This window comes from Drosophila eugracilis, unplaced genomic scaffold, assembly GCF_018153835.1.
Source record: "Drosophila eugracilis isolate 14026-0451.02 unplaced genomic scaffold, ASM1815383v1 contig_47, whole genome shotgun sequence".
Lineage (NCBI taxonomy): Eukaryota > Metazoa > Arthropoda > Insecta > Diptera > Drosophilidae > Drosophila > Drosophila eugracilis.
Window position 1 is genome coordinate 3,099,436 of NW_024573338.1, and position 26,640 is coordinate 3,126,075.

The 26,640-nt window shown below is 41.8% G+C and overlaps 3 protein-coding genes across 10 annotated transcripts; 2 read left to right on the plus strand and 1 right to left on the minus strand.

The window, feature by feature from the left end:
• The first annotated feature begins 830 nt into the window (after window positions 1–830).
• LOC108115617 (PH and SEC7 domain-containing protein) lies at window positions 831–21,772 on the plus strand. 6 transcript variants are annotated; one of them, XM_017227163.2, is made up of 15 exons: window positions 831–1,520; window positions 12,333–12,399; window positions 12,472–12,525; window positions 12,738–13,528; window positions 13,590–14,714; window positions 15,219–15,449; window positions 15,841–16,916; window positions 16,980–17,366; window positions 17,428–17,591; window positions 17,652–17,749; window positions 17,812–18,087; window positions 18,144–18,281; window positions 18,345–18,559; window positions 20,140–20,253; window positions 20,329–21,772. In XM_017227163.2, exons 1-14 carry the CDS (start codon window positions 1,383–1,385, stop codon window positions 20,159–20,161), a joined length of 4,782 nt encoding a protein of 1,593 aa, XP_017082652.2. In that variant the 5' UTR covers window positions 831–1,382; the 3' UTR covers window positions 20,162–20,253; window positions 20,329–21,772. The 6 variants fall into 6 exon arrangements, with proteins under 6 accessions (XP_017082652.2, XP_017082649.1, XP_041675076.1 ...); XM_017227160.2 differs by lacking the exon at window positions 15,219–15,449 and having other exon boundaries at window positions 15,841–16,042; window positions 16,448–16,916; XM_041819142.1 differs by lacking the exons at window positions 15,219–15,449; window positions 20,329–21,772 and adding an exon at window positions 19,786–19,985 and having other exon boundaries at window positions 15,841–16,042; window positions 16,448–16,916; window positions 20,140–20,252.
• On the minus strand, window positions 21,599–26,615 carry LOC108115619 (S1 RNA-binding domain-containing protein 1). 3 transcript variants are annotated; one of them, XM_017227165.1, is made up of 11 exons: window positions 26,550–26,615; window positions 26,232–26,485; window positions 25,706–26,173; window positions 25,216–25,647; window positions 24,739–25,106; window positions 24,403–24,685; window positions 24,144–24,343; window positions 23,893–24,082; window positions 23,605–23,835; window positions 22,208–22,340; window positions 21,599–22,143 (listed from the first exon to the last, which is right to left on the minus strand). In XM_017227165.1, exons 2-11 carry the CDS (start codon window positions 26,387–26,389, stop codon window positions 21,790–21,792), a joined length of 2,817 nt encoding a protein of 938 aa, XP_017082654.1. In that variant the 5' UTR covers window positions 26,390–26,485; window positions 26,550–26,615; the 3' UTR covers window positions 21,599–21,789. The 3 variants fall into 3 exon arrangements, with proteins under 3 accessions (XP_017082654.1, XP_017082655.1, XP_017082653.1); XM_017227166.1 differs by having other exon boundaries at window positions 25,706–26,167; window positions 26,232–26,609; XM_017227164.1 differs by having other exon boundaries at window positions 26,232–26,609.
• On the plus strand, window positions 22,356–23,621 carry LOC108115622. Its single transcript, XM_017227170.2, has 2 exons — window positions 22,356–22,960; window positions 23,009–23,621. The coding sequence occupies exons 1-2, from the start codon at window positions 22,392–22,394 to the stop codon at window positions 23,535–23,537; spliced, it is 1,098 nt and encodes a 365-aa protein (XP_017082659.1). The 5' UTR covers window positions 22,356–22,391; the 3' UTR covers window positions 23,538–23,621.
• Window positions 26,616–26,640: the final 25 nt, after the last annotated feature.

Sequence of the window (26,640 nt, forward strand, 5' to 3'; positions counted from 1 at the left end):
TAGCATTTATTACATTACTAGAATTATAATTATTATTATTTTGAAAATAAATATACGATTAGTGGAGTTATGCTATGTATTATTATTTCCTAACCATTATTTTAATTGCTTAAAGATTTTAATTAGATCTTACGGATTTTACGATGATTATAGAACAAAAACGTTAAATTACCAAAATTGAATTGAATTTCAAATTCCCGCCTTTATGTTTTTAAACTGAAACGGTATAGGATCGCTGGTTTGCGTCACCGCTAAACATACAATTAAGTGTAACTATCGGTTACTACGAAACGCAGTTCATGCTGTTAATTCCACTGCACTCCTTGTACACTGTTAACTTCCACTCCAGTTCACAGATCCAGCTTGTTAGAGAATGTAAAAAATTAATTTTTCTACTTCACATTAATAATTTAATATAAGTACTTAATCGCTGTAAAAAATATTTGTTTATTTATACAATTACGTATACGTATACAATTAAATATGGTTTAGGGTACAAAATTGTTAAAACAAAATAAATATATTTTCCAAACCAAGACTTTTTTAAATTAGTTCAATAACCGCTTCAATAATGGCGTAAAGAAGAAGATATCGATATTAATTTATTTGATAACTTTTAAATATCAGGTATGAACTTACCACTCCAATAATATTTTTAATTAATACAAATCGAAATAAGTAATTTATATAAGAATAAACGAAAAACAAATTTTAATTTGCTCTTAAAAATAAACGCTATATAAGCGATGTTTCCTGAAACTAATATGGTATCTGATGGTATTTACTGAAATGCCGGATGGTATTTTTGATCGTTATCGGCGCGGTCACACTGGTCCCTAGTACAATAGTTAAATTTACAATTTACAAATACGATGCGATAGCTCCACATTTGTCCGAAAATGTGCGGTTAAAATTCCCCGCGATCCGCAAAGCGGCGGTGAAACAGTCGAACAAAAGCGACAGAAAAAGAAACGAAGCGAGAAGAAGAAGTGAGAATTAAACAAGTTTGCGTGGAACGAAAAATTGCGTGAAAAGAAAAGAAGAAAGCCACTGAAGAGCAGATGCAATGATGGTTTATGTTTAACAAATTTGCTAAGGAGTTTCGAGTTTTTTTGAGCCCTCGTCATCCGTAAGTTCGTGTGTGTGAGTCTGCCAACGAGTGTGTGTGTGCGTGAGTGTTGTGAGTGGTTTGGAAATGAGAGTGTCGCAGTTCGAGTGCAAATGAAGTTGGCCAAGCCCAAAACGCGAAATAATTAAAGCAACTAAGAAAAGTACCCGTCGCGTGGGGATTAACTACACCCAGGGGTTAACCAAGAAAATTAATACAAAACAACAAAAGCAAAAATCCGATCGTGAGCAGGACGAAGAAGGAGACAGCCAAAATGAGCGAAGAACTGAAAGTGGTGCTGAGGCGCAGTGAGCAGCATTCCGGTTTCGGGTTTTCGCTGCTCGGAACCACTGGACCGCCACATGTCATCTACGACATCGTCGAGAATTCGCCGGCAGCCGATTGTGGAGCGGTAAGTAAACCATACCCACTCCCACTCCTCTATTTGCGTTGTCCTTTGTGTGGGTGATTGTGCTAGTGTGTGTCATTCCATTCCCGTCTGGGATAGGAGAAGTCCCACCCACCGGTGACCCCCGCCCATCTATGACTTCATCAACCACCGGGCAATGAAAACAGCAACAGCTCCCTGCTGGCCTCACTTTTGGCAGTGTTACATTTTCGTCTACAGTGAGACCTCTAAACAAGCAAACAAGATAAATGCCTAAGATGGCCTTGAGTTATCTTCGGAAACTTAACCCTTAATTGTTTTATTTCCCATGAAAACAGCTGTGTGCAAAGTAATAGTAAAGTGTCGATGCTCAAAAACGAATAACGGATACATATAAATAGAAATTAAATTTAGTAGGGATATAATTATCCCAAAATTAAATTATCAGTAACTTAACGAAATTCACGAAATTTTCGATTTTTAGAGAATGCCCTTCGTTGTAGTTAAGATTTTCTAAGAAGTATTTTTTTTTGGAAATTGTTTTTGTTTTTTCTTTGTCAAAGAAATGTCAGCGATAGTGACTTTTATGTCGTCATTCACTGTTTTCAATGTTCAATTCCAAGAGTATATCTAATATTTTAGTAAAGAAAAATGCACCATCGTTGATAAAGAAACATTTAAAACCCCATTTTATTACATAAACTATTAAATTGAAAACACCATTATTCATGACGATTTATCTAATACAAACTGCAGTCGTATCTAGATAGATAAGTACTTTTTTTGTGTGTCAGATGTGGGTTTGGGCTTTTGAAGTTGGACTGTATGCAAAACAACCCGCCCCTTGTCTGTTGATAAGAATATTTTCCACTTTTCCACGTTCTTTTTTTATGGTGATGACCATGGCTGTCTGGCGTATGTGAAAGCATTTCAATTTGCACAACGGCGAAAAGCGAAATGAGAGTCCTCCGTTGGCGTGTCATCATTGTTTGCCATCCGTGATGTCATCGTTGCTTTAATTGGTGGGACCGGAGGGGATATGTCTCTGTGGGCAGTGGAGGGGGAATACACAAAAGACAACACTCTGTATCAATTTTCTGGCTTGTTTTGCTTTTATTTACTATTTACTGTCATCGCATCGCATCGCATCTGAATGTTTAGAGCCGAGTGCAAAAGACAACAAAAGCAAGTAAATACAAAGAACAAAGTAAGGCAAATATTATTGTTTAAATGAAATGCCAATATGTTTGCTATTCAATTGTTTTTGCCCGTGTAGAGATCAATTTATTGTCAATTTAATGAAATTACCGATAAAACGGTTGTTGGAATTGTCATGATATAGCAGCATCTCCACGGAACGGCTTTTCCTAAATATTTCACCTTTATTACCCCTACCGCAGTTGATAATATAATCTTATCTTGGTATATTTCAGTAAACATTGTTTTTAAAAATAGTACTTTTTCTTGGCTATTACCTAGTCAGATTTCTGGGAATAGCTTATTTGAACGCACCCAGCGGATATTGGATAAGAATGGAGTTTACGTGGGGCCCATTTCAATTATTATTAATTCCTCTGTGCAACTCTAATTCGAAAGAAGTGCAACGCAAAGTTAACGAATCGACAAAATGCAAATGCAGCGCTATAAAAAGCCATGCAAAGACAACATTTTTAAAAATAAACTTACTTATGCCGATGCAAACACACACACATACAGTCTTACTTTGTAATTATCAGACGTGGCAACAATAAACGATTTACACGAAAACCCAAACAGAATTCTCCGGCTTTGGTTTTTAAATTTATTCACCCGAAAACTTGGTCTCGAACAAACAAAACAAAAAAAGATAAACACAAAATGCGTGAAAGCAGAGTGCAAAAAACGCGTTTGGAATTTTAAATTGTTGAAATTATTAAGTAATTCCACTCAAGCCAGGTATGACGAAAAATAAGAAAACAAATGCATCGGGGTAATTGTCTTCAGGCAACGAACTGACATGGACATATATAGCTATAGATATATATAAATGAATATATATGGATGCAGCAGCACGCACTTTTTCAATTTCTTATCGCTTTCGCTTACAAGTTGTTGTTATTTTTGTTGCCCGGCTTGTTTTGTGGTTGTTTGACTTGTCTTTTCTATCTATCTGCCGCACACTCCTTATAAAGTGGGTGTGCAAGTGTCACTTGGCACTTTCGGTATCCAAAAAACAGTATAATGACACACTCCTTAGATCGGTTTTACAAATTACTGCCTCAGTTGTCAACTGCCTTTTTAATTGAAATCTTTATTACCTAAAGTTTGTTTCTCTTTATTTTTTACATTTTTTTTTTATCAAAAACCTTTAATTTAAGAAAAAAAGTGCTCATTATTCCTCTACCCGTTTTTCTATCTATCCTTAATTAAGCAATAATTTTCTGTTCTCTAACCTTTATTCCATTTAAATGTAACACTTAATGAGTAACCAACACGTCGGTCCCTTGAGTGCAATTAATTTTACTTTTTATATGCCGTCATTCTGGTTGCGGTACAATTTTATTTTTCAATGAATGCACAAACACACACTCTCAACTGGGTGTGTACAATTTGTATGGATGTGTGTATGTACATGTATTTGTCCACGCTGTCGTCGGTTGTCTTTTGTCGCCTTCGCTTTTCCCTTTTCCATTTCCATTTTCACTTCCATTTTCTTGTGTTTTCTTCAGTTCGCTGCAGTTGTTGCTCTCTGTTTGTTGTTGTTTGCCCATGCATTTTCTTTATTTTTGTTTATTTTCCTACTTCTCCAACTTGATATATCAAGTATACTCCAAACTCGCACGACGACAAAAAAGTCTGTGCGTTTGGGAGTGACTGAGTGGCAAATTGTGCATTAATTGCTCAAGGCGAGGGATGTACTCACACATTTCATTCTTTTTCAGTTTTAAAAGCTTTTCAAAAACAAAAAATTTTACATATTTTAGGGGTTTTTAAAAAAAAATATAAAAGGAACAACCTGCCCTTAAAATACTTAAATCTTTTCCTTCATTTTCCAAGAAACCCAAGTTTTAACTTTAGTTAAATCCCACGCAAAACATTTACGATCAACTACCACATAAATAACTTGGCTGATGATGTTTTAGAAATTATTTATTTTTGTGTTTAGTCATTAATCTTTTTGTGGTGCCAAGTAATTTGCTCTCTTCTCGCCTGTTGAAAACGATTTTTTTGCCCAGTTGTTTCGAGGAAAAGAATTTAATATTCGCATTTTTTAGGGCAAACAAAAAATCGAAAACAGGAAAAAATAAAAAAAGGGAAAACTTTCAAAACATCAGATGTGTATGCTTTGCCAGATTTTTTTTCGCTGTCATTTTACGCCTCCTTCGAAATGTTGTAGCTTCTTTTGTTCTCAATGGCGTTGTTGCAAAATTCTAACGTTATGCTTAATTACTCGTTAACTGGAAATGACAAACGACTTTTCGCTGTTTGCCGCTTTTGTTGTCATTGTTCCCATTGTAGTTGTTGTTTTTATTGTTGTAGTTGCCAGTTGTGTGGCTCCGCCCGCTGCTAGTAACAAATTAATTGCCACCGACAAGTCGCAGACAACAAAAAGACAAATACGAAAGAAAAAAACGTGGAAGAAGCTCTTGGCTCTTAGCTATTTATTGATTTTCTGGCCCCTTCGTAAAATGGGTATATGCTTGCTGTTACGATCCCGATCAACGCTCTTTTCCCTTCTTTGGCAAATTGCGGGTAATGACAATTGACACGTTCAAGAAGTCAACAGCAATAACAACATAAAGTCGAGCAGGTCGGCCAACTTCAAGCTCTGAAAAGCACAATCCAACGGCAGGCAATTCACTCGATTACAATTGCGAGATAGAAGTAAATGTCAAGAGATTGGGATACCGCCTTAAACTTCTGCTTTTAATACTCTTTAAGTGGGTACTTTCAGTTTGTAGAAAACATCTGAAAATTATAGGTAATTCATCAAATTGTGAAGAGTTTGGGATATCTGAAAAGCTATCTTAGACGTGTTCTTAAGACGAGGAAAGTATCTTTAAAATATGTGATGAAAGTATCTTGCACTAAATAAAAGATAGTTAAAATGCTTTACTGCTGATTCTTAAACCTATAAGAGGCTGTGTTTTAGTTTATGCGTTAAAGAGATTATTCTTAAATCTTAAAGCAATTCAAATAGATAGTCCTTAATAGTATGAAAGGGCATTCAAATGGTTTATTAACAAATTCATACCTTTATGTGCATAAATTTCTCCCCTTTCATTCGGTTCACTTGGAGTCAAAAGTGCAAAAAAGTAGAGTAAACTCGCTTTAATTGAATTACAAAAGTAGGAAAATTGCGCACGCGTTTATTAAGTTGGTTTTCTTGGGGCTTTTTTTGCTTTCTGCTCGATGGCAGGGCAGGCCTGCCCATGCCCAGCCCTACTAAATTTAACCGGGCTCAGTTCAGTTCCATTCGACCCGGCTTTTCTTGAAGTTGAGCTTCGGGGGTGGTACTGTTCCCCCGCTTCTGGTGGAAATGGAGTGGATACTCCATGAGGAGGATGAGGATGAGGATGTGGACGAGGAGATGGAGGCCTGAGGTGTACGAGTGAGTACTCGGTGTGCGCTCCGCCGCTGCGGTTCGTTGCACGCCACGGCACAGCGAACATCAGTAGCACAGCAGCAACAGAAGCAACTACAACAACAGTCAAAGAAATAATAAGAACAATAAGTGCATAAGGCACTCAGCTAGCCAATGTTCCAGAGATGCCAAAAATAATAATGTAAACTTTTTAATGTTCAGTTGAGGCTTTAAGTTTGTAAAAAGTCGTGCCTGTTATTCGTTAAAGCGAAAGTTGCACCCCCAAAAAAGCCATAGAAATGATTCATTTAAAATATGCATTGTTATTATGTCTTAATGACTAAGTACCTACATACTTGTTAACTTGTGATGAAAACTGTAGCTCATTGACCCCTAAATTTATGACTATTTACTTTTTAATGCATCATATTCAACCAGAAATATACTTTTAACGAGATTCGTCAACTGAAATATTGTTATTAGGGAATTACTTCCAAATAATATGTATGTGGGCTTGTTTTTTACAAAATTTGAAATTTCATTATAAACCTTTAAAGTACATACATATACTTAAGAAAGTAATTAGAAATAGGTAATTGATACTTATGATTTAATCACCTGTTATCTAAATCCTTTCCAAAAGACATTAAAAGTACCTTAAACTTAGCTATATTAAGCTTTTAAACAGCCAAGTGGTCATAACTAACATACTGCCTGACTCAGATTCAGATTCAGACTCAGGCATGCAAAAAGTGTTGTAGAAAGCTTAGCGGCGAGCGGTAGCAGTAAACTTTGCGCTAAATCTCGAGCATTTATATTTGGCGTTGTTTTTTTGTTGCTGTGCTCGCTGGCTCGCTCACTCATTTATTTGCCAACTCGCTCGTTCGTGTGTGCGTCCAAGCATTGCCAAAGATGCAACAAATGCAGCACAGAGAGACGGGCGCAGTGCATCCGAGTCCAAGTCCAAATGGTGCTGCCACTTGGCGGCTGTCTGCTTGCAAATGGAGTGGCAGCACTTCTTGTCCCATCTCATCTCACCTCGTCTCATTGTTTCCTTCCTTTTTGTTGTTGTTGCTGTTTGGAATGCTCAATTAGGCGGCTTGTTTTACCCCCCTTTTAGTTGGGTATTTATTCTTCCTTCTTTTTTTTGTTGCGACTTTCTGGCCCACATTTTAGCTTAGGCAAATGCTTGCTACCAAGGCAAATGCAAATCAATAACAAAAATAAACTCTGCCTAGGCACACTGTTTAAAAAATAAAAACTCAATGAGAAAGCTAAACAGGTATAAAAGTTTCCTATATCAGATCGACTAAAAGTTTAATATATATATATTTTTTATCAATTTAATCGTAATGCAAATTGTTATCTTTATGAAATGCAGCCAGGATCAGCCCTTTTTAAATTCAAAAAATTTAAGGAAGTACTTCAGTAGAGGTTATTCTTTTAGTGTACCTACCAGTCCAATAAAACTCACACATGTACAGAAAAGTTTTTGTTTGAAAAACATTTGTTGTTAGTGTCTCTACTTTTCGTTCTTGTTGCAGTTTCATTTTTATGCGTTTTGCACAAATGCAAATCCCGCACAAGCCGCACTCTCGCATCGCCCGTAAATTCCACGGTTCCACAGGCACACACAAACATCCCGTCTATTTCGATTTTCCGGCATAGAAAGTGCGCACATTTTTCGGATATTTACAATGCAGAAAATGTAAAGTAAATAGGGGTAATAAAGCAAACTAAACATTGATTCAAGTCTGCGATAAAATAACTTGTGACGCAATCGATACTCAGCCTTGAAAATCAAGACAAAAAGAGAGCAAATTGAATTTAAAGAGAAAATGCACTTAACAGAAGCTGCAAATATCAATATCTTCCAAGGTCTTTGATAGACAGCTATATTACTTTATGAATTATTAACTCAATAGTAATGTATATTGTTAACTTGTAGATGAATGATACATAAAAATATTATGACAGTTAATTCATTAAAATGTTTTGAATAACTTGCAAACTTTGCCCCCAAAAAATTACTGCCCACTAAAAGCAACTTAAATTTGCTTACGATATAATTACTAGACTTTGCCACACAGAATATAGGGTAACATTCTAGTGAAATTTGTGCTGGCTAACATGGCAATCTTTTTAATTAGGCATTTAGAAATTAAGCAAACAACTTGCCCCAGAATCCGGAGAGAGCGCATCGAAAAAGGTTTAGCTCTGCTAAATGAGAAGGTTATTTCCCAAAACCCTATATTATAGATCTCTGTATCTGCGGTGACAGGGCGTGAATCACTCACTTCACTATCACAATCTCAAGTTGAGCCATTGGCATAGTTCTGTGCAAGTTCGCACTTTATTAACATAATAGGTTGGGTGGGTTTGGGTTCCCATCGCCGGAATTATTTAGCTAAGCGGCGTAGCGATAGCATCACTATCACCATTACCATCGCCATTCAGTCCATTCACCGACTTCCGATTCCCGCGATTACACAACACCCACCGGAGCATGATAATGAAATAAACCAATTCATGCTAATTTGTTGCTCTCCCCCTCGGTTTTTTTTTTTTTTTTATATTTGGTGCAAATATGAAAGGAAATCCACAATGAATGTGCCTGCAAGGTCGTCAAAATAAATAAAACAGCGACGGAGCGTGGGGCTATTATGGGTATTGGCTTGCTGTGTGCTCTTGATTTATTTGATCTGTTATTGTCCAGAGGCTCTGCACATGTTTATTAGTTAAACATGATAAGAGATGTCGCCCCATTGAGCTAGAAAAATAAACCCTTTACGCCATAACTCAAAGTCGTTAATTGGTGCTAGGGAAATTGAATACTCTTAAGGTTTCTAATCTAATTTTACCTTTGAACTTCCCTTGTTTATTTTCTTTAATTTTCTATATTTATTTATATTTTCTTCACTTAGCAATCTACATTGTAATTGCCAGCTTTCAGTTCTCCTTCTCTTTTTTCCACACATTTTCCCATATAATAAGGGGGTGTGATTGATGTCTAATGTAAACCCTATACCTCTAAGTACCGTGCTGAAAGACGGAACGTGTAAACAAAGCCAGGGAAACCGTGTAGAATGCAAATAGCCAAAGAAGTGGCAAAATCATTAGTCCAATAACAGGCGGTGGATTGAGTGAGCCATAGGTATACGAGTATATATATATATAGATAGGTTCCAAGTGTCTGGCTCTATCCGCAACACCCTTACATAGCCACTTGTGGGTCCACCATGACTACGGGTCTCAACATTTTTTTCGTTGAGTGCGTCATTTGTGACGCCCACGTGGAAAGCGGACTGGCGCTCAGTCTTTTTATCTGCTGCCTGCCCCAACATTGATTTTCTGGGCTCTGGCGAAAAAGAGGTTAGTGGGTTTTCCCATTACTGCAGTCTGTCAACGACTTTGCGGCAATAGACATCCAACCATCCAATATAGCCGTATAACGGTGAAGGTAGTGCACGGAACCGTACTTGACTAGGTCGTCGTCGTAGTCGCTAATACAATCAATCAATCGCCTTGTTTACCTCCACACACACAACCCAAGTGGGCGTGCTGTTGTTGCTATTGTTAATTGATATTGGTTTAGTTCGTGTCAATAAAGCGTCATTGAACCAAAATCAAAACACATACATAAACCACAAGGAGACCCCCGAAAAATACAACAAAAACAAGCCATTGTTCACTTGGCATTAATTTGGGGCTTCAAGTACTCGGTAATTGAAAGCCGAATGTGACGTGATTGCTAAATAGTATTCTGGTACACGGCCTCTATCAGCCTTAATGCGTCCACCGGCGATTATTTGGAATTAGGAATTTCCTGATAAGCTTTTCTTTATTTGCATTAGTGTCGTGTTCAGATTCCCCGAAGGTAATCCCCATAAACACTTGTTTTAGAGTAAACACGAGATTCCATTACTGCAGGCCACTTGGGAGAGTTCTGTGAACCCTTTTCCAAGTTGTAATAATACATACTTTTTAAAAAAACAATTTTATCTTTTATTCTTTAGCTGCGTTCTTGTTTTGTTCTCCTATAAGGAAGGTTTTAAGAAATTACTGAAACATGAAAAGAAATTAATTAAATAAAAATAAAAATAATGGAAAAGTAATAGAAAAAGTACTTCAATTTAAAGACTATCCCTTGTAATTTTAAGTTTGGACATCTCTTTGCGGAACAATCTTGTTGATGGTTTGTTTTTTCTCCCTGAAAGTGCAGCTTATCCTCTTGTGGTCGTATCTTCACCGCCCAGTTGACTTTGTTTTTCCTTTTTTTGAATAGGGGCATGACATTGCGGATAACAAACAAGACTAGCCGACCAGACCAAATACGAATAGAATGTGGATGGGTCGACGTTGCAGGAATGTTGGAGAAGAGCCTCTCCCCAATTGTCATTGGTGTCGTTGGATGTGAAAACAAATCAATTCGAACCAATTTCAATTTGAGCAGCCAGCGGTGCAGCAGAAGAAAAGTAGAAGAAGAGAAGAGGGGTCACATGCAACTCAGGTCAAGGGGTGCGGATGCGGATGGGGCAGAAGTGGAGGAAAACGGAGCGGCAGCCGAGTGTAACTGATTGATTTAACTTTTAACTGTGCAGCCTGCTGGTTGTTGGTTGCCGGTTGCTGGTTGCTTGACTAGCTTGACTGCCGCCTGCTCGACTCGACAACTTTGGCCCCAGGGGGCCCACTATCTCAATGCGAGTAGACAGGGAGGCTTACCTAAAAGGAATAATTCTATACTAAATTGCAGTCTGAATAAAAATATTATATATAACACAGCTAACTGAGATCTTTAAACACAAATAGAAATGATATTATGTTTAGTCACCACTAGTTAATTGGTGAACACTTTGTTGTATTATTCAGCAAATTGAGAAAGCAGGGTCTGTAAGTTAATTATTTGATTTACAGGGGCCCCACTGTATACGTATCTTGTAGCTATCGTTCACTGCTCCCCTTCGGAGCGTGAAAGTGAAATGCAAAAGCAATTTCTTTCAAGCGCGTAGCTGTGTGTGTTCGTGTGCACCTGCTGCTGGCTTCTGGCTGTTTTAAAGTGCCTAATCGAATCTCGGAGAGCTTCCACAGCGCTGTAAGCCATTAATCGCGGCTTGTTATCAAAAGCGGCGAACACGTTTCCGAAGTGGCCAAAAGTGGAGAGAAGTAGTGGTGCAGCGGCATGGTGGTTCCTTTGTCGTGTTATGCAGATGCTGCCACGGGGGAAAACATCAAATTTGCATTACGGGTTTGACTTTCTTTTTAGCCTAGAAATTGCACAAGGGGGTGGTTTTCTTTCTTTTTTGGGTGGCAACTAGCTTGTACGTTATATAACTCCTTCTTCCTGACGGAATTTTCCGGGCGGCACAATTAATTTAAGCACAGTTTTTAATTGAATTGCATCGCCGCTCGCGGCAACTGCAGCAATATGTGGCATCCACTCTCTCGCTGCACAGTTCTCTGAGTTCTCGGCTCTCTCTTACCCTATTTCCCCCCCATTTCTCGCTCTCTTCTTGGCCAAACATATGCAGACTTCTCTTGTGCAGACACAGAAATCGCAGTTTCGCCAGCGATGAAGTGAGAGCATAAATTAGTGCGACTTTTAGTTTTAATTGCCGCCCGCAATTCGCGTCAAGTGTCTCGGCAGGAAGCACACACCCAAGTTCGCTTCACAATATATATAGAAATGTATATATATACACACACCATCCTGTGCATTAATAATAAAAGTTAGGCCAAAGCCAGGAAGCCCCTGGAACTAATTATGCAATAATAGTATAAAAGTAATTTGAGCTTCTTGTGCATTTCCCATGAATAAAGGAGGCGCGTGTCGCATAACCAAAAATCCCCCGACTCCTTGGGCCTATGGCATAGCATATTTATTGAATAATCTATGAGTGCTATCCGGAGGTGAAGGTTCCACGTACCACTCAACCCCGGATACGGACACCGAAAAGCTCTTCTGCTCATTCGTACGTCAGCAAGTAAATAAGGCGCCAATGTCGTCCCACGTTGTGATTTCATGCTGTTTTTCCCCTCCGCCTATCCCGCATTTCCACGCGCGTTGCGAAGGCCTATCGAGAAGAAAATTAAAAATAGTTTACAAGTGCCGACAGCCGGAGTTTGGCTATGCCTAACATGCGAATAATAATAACAAAGCCAACTCGAGCCGAAGGAAAATCAATAGGCTTTGCGTTGTCAATATAATCGACGGAGGGGCATTGCTAGTGATTTGCCTACTAAATGTGCTTCTTTGGTTCGTTCTTCCATTGCAGGTTGAGGCCGGGGATGTCATCCTCAAAGTCAACGGAACAGATGTCCATCGCTATACAACGAAGCAAGGTGAGTGAGCTCATGGGGTATAATGGCGGAAGAAAGCTGTGAATAATTAACTCAAAACATATTTTTAAACAGTTCTCAAATGCCTGCGCCTGTCGGAACAGCTGGTAACCTTGGAGCTGAAGCGAGGTAGGTGGAAATGTATATCAATCTTCAAGGATGCAAACCGGTTTCAAACCAAACTAAACCAAACCGAATTTAACTGAACCGAACCGCTTTACCAATTATTCTCATACGATTCCTTTCATTTTAATGATATTTCTGTTATTATCTAGTCGGTTTGCATCTTAGTCTAACCGCTTTTAGTATCAATAGTTAATATTATTTTTTCTTCCCTTCAGATCCCAAGCTCAAGGCGCGGATCAAAGAGCAGCTGGCCAACACCCAGAGTCCGCATTATGTGGACATTGAGTCGCCGAATATCTACGATTACAACAGTAGCAGCACCAACTCCTCGCCGAATCACAGGCCAAACACCGGTGGTAAGGGGGTGGCGACCACTCCCTCGCAAAGCGGACTGCGCTATAAGTCGCCAACGCACTTGCCCTCACTGCGCCAGAACTCGTCGCCCCTACTGGCGAGTGGATCTACCACAACCACGACCACCGCCACGCATACGCACACCCACAGTCGAAACTCCTCGGCCAGCTCCACCAAGATCAAGGTGGTGGAGACCAGCATCACCACCTCGACCACAGGCATAGTAGGGCTTGCATCGCCCACCGGTAGTGCTGGTGGGGAGGCCACATCGCCCACCTTCCGCCCCTCACGCATTCCACAGGCGCTGACCAAATGTGCCGTACCGAAGCCCGTGCCCGTTCTCCATTCGCCCCAAAATAAGCGTCCACGGCCCTCGCAAATACCGACGAAGGCGTCTAACGGCAACGGGAACGGACATACTCCCCAGTTGCCTCCCCAATCGCTGCAACATTCGAACAGCTATAGCGGCAGTCCAGTAACCCGACAACGGTTTACGGACAGGGAGCAGGAACGGGAACCGGAACCGAACTCGGCGCCACCGCAGCCAGCAAAGGCGCCACGTTTTGAGGCTTACATGATGACTGGGGACCTGATCCTCAATCTATCACGAACACCACAAACCAGCAATCCCCTACCTGCCCAGACCAAGAAGGTAATTTATCCATATTTTGGATCTCTATTAAGATACCTTAACCAAAACATTATGCTTGCAGGTGGACAGTCTACGGGACTCACCCAGTCGCCCGATTAACTCACGTATCAATGGCGCACTGGCACCGCGTGCCTCTGGTGAATCCTCTCCCACGTCCTCCTCGTCTGTGGACTCGCCCATCAATACCAGCTCGGATTCGGTGAAGCGCGAGGCAAAACTGTTACAAAAGCAACAACAGCAGCAGCAACAACAACCTCACCAACAGCAACAGCAGCGGGACAGCATAAATAACAGCTACAACCGCAAGGATTCGCTGACCAACGATACGCTGTTGATGTGCGAGGAGCTGGAGCAGGACGAGGAGGGCGAATATGTCCTGGAAGAGGACAACAAGCAGCAGCGACAGCGCCAACAGCAGCATCGATACCGACAACAGCAAAATCAGCAACGCTACGAATACTACCAAAACGAGGACGAGCTGGAGGAACAGGAGGAGGTGGAAGAGGAACGCGAGGAGGATCAAACGCACTACGACATCACAAATATCGAAACCTACCAGAGCGGATTGGGCCGGGGAGACGAGGATGACAGCGATCGGCAGTGCCTGGTGGATGACGACGATGATGATGACGCCTACGACGATGAGGAGAATGATGCCGGTGACGAGGATTATTCGACCAACTCGCTGGGTTCAGGTTCAGCGAAACAAAGATTGCGAGCGCTAAAACAGCGGACTGCCACCCGCCAGCAGCAGCGAAATCGGGACGCCGTTGACTGCGCCGGACGTTCCGGATCGGGATCTTCATCTACCACGGTCAAGAGCGAGGCGGGCGGCCTTGGTCTGGACGAAACCTCCTTCTCAGTGCCAACATCTCCCATCTCGCTGTCGACGCCTCTAATCGACAAGGAAACGGCCAACTCTGTGCCCACCAGCCCAGAACCTAGTTCGCTTGTTCCCGAATCGAGTAGTGGCGCTGGCGCCGGAGCTGTGGTAGTTCGCCGACACAATGGGCATGTTGTGCGGAAATGTGATGCAGCTGGATTCCGCACCAGCAAGTCCGAGGACCATCTGCAGCAGATCCAGCGGGAGGGCATCGCTGCTGTGATACCTATCGACATCGATGAGGATGTGAATAGTTCATTGAACACGTTGCTGGACACGCGTCAAGACTCCGAGGACTCACAGGTGAGTCGCCGCCAGGCCTAGACACTCCCACTCCTCGCAGGATAGTCCGCCGGATAGAGCTAGACAGCGAACAGTCGAATTTTCCTTCCGCCAGATCTCCCCCAGAACACTCGACACTCGTAGTTGATGAGTTACTATCCCGCTCCCCGTTTTGAAGTGCTTTTGTAGAGTTCGGTTTACGTTAACTGGTTTCTGTAGTCTGTTGTCCATTTCTATCTATATGTGTATGCGTGTGTGTTAGCCATTGCATTGTTCTATAACCCATTCCATATCATCTAATCATCCCTAGACCTAGACCCAAACCCACTGTTTTTCTTGCTCACTTGTTACTTTGAACTTTCCTACTTAACTTAACTTACTTACTACTAAACAACTCTCTGTCTATCTTACTCTCTTGTTTCGTATTTCTTTCTTCTTTCGTTTTCTCGTTTCTCTGTTTCCTACTTTGACTCTTCTCAAATCGATTTGATATGCGCAATTTATTGTCCCCCGTGAGCTTTCTAGTCGATGGCCACTGTAATTGTAAACAACTCGTCACTGGCCTCGAACAACAACGAGGGTGAGCAGAACGACAACCGGAGCAGCAGCAACAGCAGCTCCAGCGACAACAATAACTGCAGCAGCAACATCAGCGAACCAGCAGCAACATCTGCAACTGCAACAATCACGACGACTGCAACATCAACGAGAACGATGAACTGCAGCAGCAAATTAAACTATATTTTATGCAAAAAGGTTGCCATTTGCATAGTTGGCATGCTGATTAATGTGACTTTTGATTTTGATTTCGTTTCGATTTTGCCATTTTTGATTTGTTGCCTGCGCTTGGAAAAGTTTTGTATGTAGAAGATGAGAACCTCTCGATACCAAACGCTTGTCCACAACGTACATACACCACAACACACGAACCAAATGCATACCACCCAAGTTTCTGACACTCACACAGAACAGACACCGAACGCTTTCAGCACTCGGAAAATTGTTTAGGACTCTCCTCAGAGAGATTGGGCAACGGCAAATGGAAATTCGAGATCTGACTAAAAATCCATAGAGCATAATACCGATTAACGAAAAAAACCCTTTGTTATTACTGTATTACTAATATTTGGTTTGTTGCAAATCCTAGGCATCGGATCGCGACCGGATCGTGTGGACTTATAATGCCCCTCTCCAGCCGCACCAGTTGGCGGCCCTACAGCGACAGCAGCAGCAACAAGAGCAGCAATTCCAGCAGCAACAGCAACAACTCCAGCAGCAACATATGCAGCAACAGCAGCAACTACAGCAGCAACATCAGCAGCAGCAGCAACAACAGCAGCAACTCTACGGTCAGCAATCGCATTCAAATTCACATTCAAGTTCCATTAGTTCGTCGCCCCAGCACTCGGCTGCGGGTAGTCCGGCCTCGCCCACGTCGGTTTCCTCGTCGGTGATGTCCTCGTCGGGCTCCAAAGGTGCCCTGGGCCTGGGCAGCAGCAGCAATGGTCCCATTGCTGCCGTGCATCAACAACAGCAGCAGCAGCGAGAGCAAGGCGGTCAGGTCGCGTATCTGCCCAGCGGGATTCCTGGTCTGCTGAGCTGCCCAGGCGGCGGGCCCGGGAACAATGGTGGTGGTGGAGGCATTGGTGGTGGTGGTGGCAACAACGATCAGAGCGTCTCAGAGGCCATTTCGAATATATCTAGTCCTGACTACCAAGACGACGATAACTTATTGAGTTCTCGCGATATTCTAGGCGGCATGGTACTTAGCGATCCCAGTGACTCGGACTCCACCATTCTCGTCTCGGACGCAGCCGCGCAGCAGCGCCAGCAGCTTAAACAGCAGTTGCGTGCCCAGCAGCAACAGCAGAGGGACAGGGAACGGGAGAGGGATCGGGATCGGGATCGTGAACGGGAACAGTCCGAGCACAAGGTGGTCATTCAAGTGCGTGGACTGGACAGCAACAGCAGCGGCAACGGTAACAACACTCGCTCCGAGGAGGATGGTTTCACGCTGACGGAAGGGCCGCTGGGTTCGATGACCATCGGCATGCTAGATGCCTCGCCGCCAGTCTCCGACGACGGCAGCGATGTGGAGTCCCTACACTCGTATCACTACTCGCCCAAGGCCGTGGACATGCCCTCGGCTATTCGCCTGGCCAAAAGACTGTACTCCCTTGACGGTTTCAAGAAGAGCGATGTGTCGCGACATCTCAGCAAAAAGTGAGAATGCAGAATTTAAATATATATTTTTGCAAATTGACTAAACGTTCTTCCCATTCCCAGCAACGATTTTAGTCGAGCGGTGGCCGATGAGTATCTCAAGCATTTCACGTTCGAGAAAAAGTCACTGGACCAAGCGCTGCGTGAGTTCTTGCAGCAGTTTTCGCTGTCCGGCGAAACGCAAGAACGGGAGCGTGTACTAGTTCACTTTTCCAAGCGCTTCCTGGATTGCAATCCTGGCACCTTCAATTCTCAGGACGCCGTGCACACGCTGACCTGTGCCATAATGCTGCTGAATACGGACTTGCACGGCCAGAACATGAATCGTAAGATGAGCTGTGCGGAGTTTGTCGACAACCTGGCAGATCTCAACGATGGCGAGAACTTTCCCAAGGATGTGCTCAAGTCGCTTTACCAGGCCATTAAAACCAAGCCGCTGGAGTGGGCACTGTAAGTGAAATAAAACCAATTTTAAATTATTTTATTATTTACTCATGATTTATTTCTGCAGAGATGAAGAGGCAGGTGATCTGCAGCAGCAAAGAGCCAACAATACTGCCCTGGGCAATGTGGGTCAGAATCCTTTCCTCGATCCCCCGGAACTCGCAACTGCTGTGGAGTACAAAAAAGGCTATGTGATGCGTAAATGCTGCTATGACAGCAGCTTTAAGAAAAGTAATATAAATAAGAATTTTTAGAAAGAATTTAATTAATTTATTAATACCTGCATCACAGCTCCATTTGGCAAACGCTCCTGGAAAATGTTCTATTGCACGTTGCGTGATCTTGTGCTGTATTTGCATAAGGATGAGCACGGTTTTCGCAAAAGTCAAGTGAGTAAAGAGTCATTTCTATGTGACAATTATCATCTAATATTTTCTACCTTCTTTTAAAGATGTCCGACAATCTGCACAATGCAATACGCATACATCACGCACTAGCCACTAAGGCCAATGACTACACCAAGAAGCAACATGTGTTCCGTCTGCAGACGGCCGACCAGGCCGAGTATCTGTTCCAGACCAGTGATTCCAAGGAGCTGCAGTCATGGGTGGAGACGATCAACTATGTGTGCGCCGCTATATCAGCGCCTCCGCTCGAGGGCGGCGTGGGCAGCCAGAAGCGGTTTCAGCGTCCACTCCTGCCTAGCAAACAGTCCAAGCTTTTACTAGTAAGTACAGGAAGATAGTTATCCTTTGCACAGATGCTGACTCTATTGGTTTACAGAAAGAGCAGTTGGACTCGCACGAAGTGCAGTTGGCCCAGTTAGATCAGGAGCTGAACGAGCACAAGAAGGGTCCGATTCCCAGCAAGGGTTTAGCTCTGCAAAATTACAAGGAGAAGGAGAGCTACTTGCAGTACGAGGTAATTAGTAACTAAATAATTTCAAAGAGGAATTGATTTTTAATTTAATAATTTTTTTGAAAGCTGCGTCGCTATCGCACCTATGTGAGCATCCTGAGCGCCAAGATGCTAGCTGACCAGCAGCAATTGGAGCTGCAGGCCCAACAGCCGACTCCAGCGGCGCACGAGGAAGAGGCCGACACATTCCCAGTGGGCAACCCCGCCTGCACGACACCCACGCCGCAAAGTATTAACCAAAAGGATCAGCAGAAGGAGCCGCACCAACAGCCAACGAACAGGTACAGTCAGCAGCAACGCCCCAGCGGCAGCAGCTCCTCGTCCTCCGGCCATGTGCAGCAGGACATTGGCTGACGCGTAATGGGAGTTTTCTCAGCTTGTGTGGTTTAAGCGATCGCTCCGATCCATTTGTTCTGTTCTTTTCATAATTAGCTATATGTTTCCTTCTGTTTTTTTTCGCTTTCGTTGTTATTTTGTGTTGTGCTTTCCCAAGATTTCCTTACCGTTGTGTTGTTCGTCCCACAGTGCGCCCAGAATTTCAGTGTCGATCAGTGCGACTTACCGCAAGGTGTTCTGGGACTCCGTTGGCTGTTGTGTTTTGTTATGTTGCTGGCATTACTGTTCGATTATCACTGTAATGACATAATTTCATTTTGTAAATATATTTCGTGTGTGTTTCGTTTTTGAATTTCGCCTGCGTCATATTGCCACATCCCCACAAATACAAGCTTTAATTTTGAATAGTTTTAACTATGATACGTATAACAATAACTGAATCCAGACTTAAGTGTTGCGCGTAGGCAATTAAAACCATGAGGCGACAGAGAGATCCCTAATGTAATTAGTTCTTATGTGAATAATGGTTTTATTTTGGAAGCAACCACAACCACACAACATGCTGTGAAAACTCAATGAACAATTCGTAATCGATAATTAGGAATTTAGAAATCCAAACGTTCGACCGTTTGAAACGATTTAAAGTCAAGATTGGAAATAGTTAACTATAGAAAACAGTTTTTTGTAGCACTTGTAGCAATCCAAAGTTTTGGCGTTATATGTATACAAACCAAAAAATATAAATTTAGAAACGAAATTGAACGAAGAATTGTAGAAAACACAAATGTGGTTCATTAGTAGAAAACGTTTACGTTTAAACCTAAGCTAGAGGCATTCAAAATATACATGCAAAATAACATAATCACAAGCGAAAATAGCATTATACAAGTTTTACAAACCCGAGCACACATCCAACAGATAGAGATACAATTTTAAGTAGACAAAATCAATTAAGCCATCCCACACCAACGCACTACACTAATTGCTGGTAACACGGATGTACCATAAAAACTCATGCTAACCCGACGACATTTGGTGACCCCGACCCTTAGGTGAACCCAAAGCAGTTGCCGTTACTCGTTGCCATTCCGTTACCCTGTTCAAATGCGTTTACCACGTTCCAACCAAATGAAAAGCAAAACCCAAATGGAAGAATTCTTCAATCTTACAGATGGTTCGATGTCTTCTGCTGCTGTAGCCCTCTCTGGCGGCACATGATCCATTCGAAAAGCTATTAACCAACTTAGTCTCTTGCCAAGATTTAGCATCAATCACAGCACACGAAGCACCACTCCAGAGGCTAGTGCTCCACTCCAAGAGGTCCTCCTTGTAAATGCCCTGACCCGTACTGACCGACAACCTGTCTTAAATGTGAGCAGGCCTAGGCCAAATCTCAATGTTAATTGTTAACTCTGCAGTGTCTAGCTTGGCTTAGTGCGAATCCAAACGAATATCCACCATCTCAAACTCTGTTTTTTATTTCCAATCACAATTGCTAATCTTGCTTATTGTTTTACACTTGCAGAAAAGAGAAGAAAAAGAAATAATTACGTTTTGTTTCGCTCTTGATTTCGATCATTTCAAAACTCGCATACCAACACAAACACCTTCACCACAATCCCCGCCTTCTGGCCATTTGGTAAGTGCCATGCCCAGATTGAATTTTGCCATTGATCCGACTTATGCATGTAACTATCTTTTCTCTTCCCACCAGAGAAGCAGGCGAATGAATGAATTTGATTAGAATACTCCGAAATGCCAAGCTGCCTCAGCCGGGAACACAGACAGATCACATCCACAGAACCACTCACCCACTCGCATACTCAGCACCACACACGCCAAGCCACTACCACCCACTACCCACTTACACTCAAGCGTTGCGGCTGTGCCGTGTCTGCCACTGAAGAAATTCGGAATTTGTGCACTTTCAATTACGTCAATCCCATTGGGGGTTAAGAGGGAAATATCATTTGAGATAATTAGACTACCGACACGATAATTAACGAGGAAGAGTTTTACGTTTAAAGGTCGTCCATCAGAAAATATCGGCATTATCTTGAATTCAAGACATTGATTTCATTCGTATGAAAGCTAGTTATCCAAAGAAGGATACTCGGAATCGGTTTCATATGTTTTAAAGCTAAAAAATTCGATTTGAATTATCGTTAATTTTTGCTTCGCCAAAGATTCTGCTGGACGGCTGTTTAGGAACGAGAATAAAAACTGCTTATACACATAGACTTATTATTACAAGAGTTGATAAACAATACTTACATCATTACCTATGCTATCATTATAAATGATAAAAATAAATTATAAATTATTGAACAATATCTCTATGCAACCAGAAGATGGAGATTATCGGCAGTAACAATAACGCAATGAGAACGAGGATAAGAGCATTAGCACTAAACCTAAGCAATTACTACCATACCATGTACGACTTGTTTTTTGGTCTTTTGCGATTATCATTATCACATTAACTGTGTAGGTACACTTTCTCCAATATTATGTACGGATTAATATATTTATTTAAACAATTATCGGTTGATTACGCGACATGTCCATGTAGCTAGAATATGAAATTAATATCGATTACGGGGTAATGAGAGAATGGAGGAAACAATAAAATTAAATACATCATATATTTTTGAATATATTATAATTATTGTATTGTGTAATTATGTAAATGCAGAATATATTACATTGTTTATAATAATTTTTAACAATTACTACTGAAACGGCAATAAATTCGAAAATACAAACTAAACTAAACTAATCTACAAAAGTGACAAAAACTTGCCTGCAAACCAAGCGCCTAAACGTATGCATATTGTATATTTATTTAGTCAAACATTTTAACCGACTTACAAAGGGCATCACTTAGTTTTTAAAGCAATACCCTTTCGATAACAATTCACACAAGCATTCAATTGAGTAAACTTTTGGCGAAAAGGGAAACAAGAAGACGAACGTGGAGACGGTGATTTTTATGTGAACATTTATTACTAAATGATAAGCTTTGAGTAAACTTAGGAAAGCCGTTATACTATGCATATACACATATATATATGAACTATATATAGTATATATGAATGCTCATGTGAGCAACCAAACAATTACGATATGAATCATTAAATACTTCCGAAAGCATTAAACCGCCAGCATTTTATCTTTAATCCTCCGTTTTAAATGTGAACGATGTATCCGTTTCCATTAGCATATTTTCCAAACGTAGTCCCAGCTGGCGTCGCTGCAAGTCAACCTTTACCACAGATGACACTATGCGATCTCCTATGCTAAGCTGGCTGTTTTTCATGTTACTATTGTGTATAAGGCCATCGCGATCTACTCCGACGTCTACGAAGGCACCAAACTGCGTAACATTGGTTACGGCACCTGTTAATACATCTCCTATGCTTAGATCATCCAGACGCGTTAGGCCTTGTTTAAAGAGAGGCCGCTTGTCCAAATCAGCTCGATAGTCCTGAAGCAATTCACGTTGCAGGGCAACCAGTAGAAATTCCAACTGAAATTACGAATTAGATTTATTTAAAATATATTTTCATGGTATGTGTCAGTATGTATCTTACCCGCTCCATTGGTAGCTTGTGCTGCTTGGCTATGCGATCGAGTTTTGCCTCGGATTCAGCAAACTGCTTAATGGTTGCTATAAAGCCTGCCTTGCCCACATCTGACAGCTTTAGTTCACATTCACTTACGATACTGAAAGCACAAAAAGTTAGCTGATAAGGCTTTAAATTTAAAAGTAACATTATGATCGCCGATCTGAAGCGGAAATATGAAGAGAGGTGGCATTATCCCCCCAAACCGTCACCGCCCAAGGTAAAGTATGTTGCTTGTGGAAAGGTACCCTTTTACGGTCAAAACGAAACGCCGGTGTATAAGCCGTGCTGGCAGCATCCGCTTAACGCTCCGGATAATGCTCGCTTCGGAGTTTGCTGGGAGTACCCGCCAGAGCGCTACAAGCGTCGACCTCTTCCGCCTCCATGTCGCGGCTCTTCCATTCCTCTCCATTTGCTAAAGCCTACATTCGATCATTGTAAGAACATCTACTCTCGGTATGACTTTAAATTGGAGAAGTGTGTGCACGAACAAATCCTTGTCGTCGACAAAAAACTCAAGAAGCTTAGGAAGCAGCTGACGAAAGCTAAACCCTTTCAGATCGAAAGGGTTAAAGAGATGCGATACCATGGAGTGCGCTATCGCATTTTAGCCGGTTCCACCGGATGCACAAAGATTTATCCCGAGTATCTTAGCCGGATGACCGAGGAGCGGGAACTTTGCGAGTTTCAGAGGGCCTACAATCTCGTTAATCAATCCAAGTAAGTAAGTTTAGAATTTACAACCTTTTATAATTAAAAAACCGTTAGCACTGATTTGACAAAGTTATTTCTGGACATGCGTGAATCCAAACAAGAGCTAAATAAACGCCTAGCCAGGATAGATCGGTCTTTAGATAGTATATTTCTGCAAGATCTAGATTCGGTGCTTCAGATAATAGAAGACTTAAATACCTTCTTTTTTGGGGTGGTCGTGAAGCTCAAGACCTGGGCAGAATTAATGGACCCAATGAAGGAGCACTCTATTGAAGACTACCTGGCGCTTTTGAGTCAGGAGTTTGACTTCAAGAGTTTCATGAGGGCCGGGATGGAGAACTGCACTTGTAAACGGTGCGACAAAAAGGATCCCTTGAAGCCGTATCTCCCATGCTGGTGTCAATACCATGAATCAAGCGATGAAATTCCCCAAACTATGAAGTTCGACGATAATTGCCCTAAAAACATCTCTGTCAAGATCTCGCAAAGCGATAGTGATTTTGTCAATAATTCTAGTGACACCTCCCAGTTAGTGAAAGCGGCCAACGAGAAGGCCAGAATTGCAGCGGAACAGGCGGATTAAAGTGCTTTATAATGTGCTATTCAGTTTCGTTTGTTGGCTAATAAAATTCTTTACGGATTGGACTTACCTTTCTGCAACCTCATAGCTCTCCGGATGCACCCAAGTACAGTCTAAGGGGTTTTTAAGTCGTCCACCCACGCTCAGTGGTTCGATGCGCACAAAGCCGGCGCATTGTACAAAGGTTTTTTCGCCTATGGTTCGCACTGAGAGCAGATCCTTTCGGGACTTAAAAGGTCCATTTTGTGTTCTATATTCGATGATCTTTTCGGCCTTCTTCTCCGTTAGACCAGCAATGTGCCTATATAGTAATAATATCGTTATCATATAATACGTTGGACTTTTGTCGTTTACTTACTTAAGCACACTTAAGCTGGCTGTATTGAGGTCCACGCCGACAAAACTGACACATTCGGAAACAATATCGTTCAGCGATTCTGTTAGAATCTTTTCCGAAATATCGTGCTGGTACATGCCAACTCCCAAATGACGAGGTTCTATTTTCACATACTCACTAAGCGGATCATTTAATCGACGAGCTATGGATACTAGGGAAAAATTGTAATTCTTATTTATTTGTCTTCATTTGAGACTAACTGAAGTCCAAACCTGCACTCCGTTCGTTCGTATCCATTTTAGGAAACTCCTTGACAGCCACATCACTGCAGGAGTAGACAGAAGCACCGTTCTCATTAACGATGCTGTATCGAATGCATTTGGCGTCTAGAATGCCGGCAGTGAACATATCAGAAAGCCAGTGTTCTGTTGAACGGCATGCAGTCCCATTTCCCAAGGCAATAATTTTGCAGCTTTAAAACAAGGGCGTTATTTAAACGGACTTCGAAAATCGATATCAAAATATATATACTTGTGATCAGAAAGCAACTTAATTAGTTTTTCCTCGGCAGCTTTTTTATTGGACCTGACACCATGAGGGTAAATAACACCCGTGTCCAGCACATCGGCCGTCTCGGATATAACCGCTATTTTGCAGCCATTTGTGTAACCTGGATCTATACCCAAAATACGCTCGCCTTTTAGAGGTGACATCAGTAGCAGTTGCTTTAGGTTCTTCGCGAACACATCAATAGCTGCCTTTTGGGCCTTTTCCTTCAAACTGGTTCGAATTTGCCTGCACATTAACGGCTGCACTGTAATTAGTTATTAATTACGAATACTTATGTTTAATTAACATTTTTCTTACATTTCTTTGAGTAGCATTCTTCAAGCGATTTTGAGAATACCTCCCTCCTTAGAGGATACTGGAGTCCTTCGTTCATGTACTGATCTGTTATAAACCGCATTAGATCTCGTTTAAGGTAATCGTTTGTATCTAATTTGACTGAAAGGAACTTGTTCTTCTCCGCACGGTTGATGGCCAACATTTGATAGGGTTTTATGGTTTGAACGTCACATTGAAAGTTGAAGTAATTTTCAAACTTTGAACTGTCCAATTTTTTGTCTGCGATCCCGCTGGATCCTTTGCTACTGCTTGCTTTACTTGAAGTAGATTTAGAAGACGACGATTCTTTGGTCTTACTGCATTTCAGGATTACGCGATGAACATTTTGTCTGCAATGAGATTATACTTATATAATTAAAAATTAAGGTTTAGCTAGTTGATTGGTTTCTTTCAAAATAGTTGTTTGGTGAACATTGATCATTAAAAATCGTAGCTTACAATCTCCGAATCTCTTCCAGAACATTTGTATTTTTGCTAATGTTGTGAATAATAATGTTGCAGATTCCAGTCATCACAAGTGCTTCCGTAGCCAAGGCCTCGTTTTTGGGGTCTACAATTTCTGAGAGGTTTACTTTAGGGGCTGAGCCGTAAAGCAATCGGTCGGCGTGTTCTTCCAGGCCCAAAGCTTTGGCCCGTTCCGCCAAAGTTCCCTTACTAGCAGGCTTGTAAGGCGCGTAAAGGAACTCAAGTTCTTCGTTAGTTTTAGCGCACATCAGCTCCTCTCGAATTTCTCTATTTAGGACATTTTCACGGTCCAACTGACCAACAATGTGCTCTGCCTTTTTTCGCAGATCCACGATCTCGGTGTACGTGTTTCGTATATCTCTTAGACGATCTGGAGCTATATGATCCACTAGATCTCTACGGTATCTGCAAGTATATAAGGATTAGCAGTAAGTGCGAGTATATATTGATTACAACAGCCCACCTGCATATAAATGGAATGGTGTTTTCGTTCTCGAAGAGCTGCACAATATTGCGTGCTGCCTGCGGTTGTATGTTCTCTGTTTCGGCAAGAAGCTCATGAATGCTCCACACCTTGCGGCGCTCCCAGAAGGAGCTCCGCCCAGTGGTTGAGCTGGATACAGGTCCCTCTGGTTGAGTCTTCGCTGATAAGGGGACCACGTCCTCGTTATTGTACTCATTAGAACAAGCATACTCATCATCTTTATCCTTTGCGGCACGCTTTTTCTTGGGATCTGAAGCTTGCGAGCTCTTCTGTGTTCGAGCATTTCGTTTGGTCGAAGTTGAGGGTTTATTTTGCACATCCGGGTCGGCATTGACCTCATTGGGACAAGCATTTTCGTTTTCTTTTTCTTTTCCGGCGCGCTTTCTTTTGGGAGCTGGTGCCTCAGAAGCAGCACTCCTGGATGTTGGCCACCGCTGACGCCTAGTGCTGGAAGGCATAAACGTAAGCGTAGAATCCTTAAATAGGTCGTAAGGGCGGTACATACCCGCCTGCCTGCGCATCTGCTGCACGATCTATCCTGCTGTTCTTTGCCTCTGGCGGTCTGTAATCATCGTTTTCCGAAAGATTCACTTCCTCATCCGAATCGCTGACTACAACTACCGCCGCTTTTGCAGCTGCAGCGCGTCGAGGTCTTGTGGACATTTTAAATTCAACAAGTCAGTTAAACTAGGGTCCACAAAGCAAAGGTCTCCTTGATGCTGAGTTTTTGTTTATTTTCGGCAAAGCAACAGGTGGAAGCTGTTAGGTAATATTTACAGGCGTATATATATAATATTTCACAATATCAGTTGTAAACATTTACACGTTTTAAATATTTTCAAAAAGGGAAATGAAATAGGTTCAATAATATGGCGTGCCCTAGTTCAACCGGCAAATTATTAAATACTCGATTA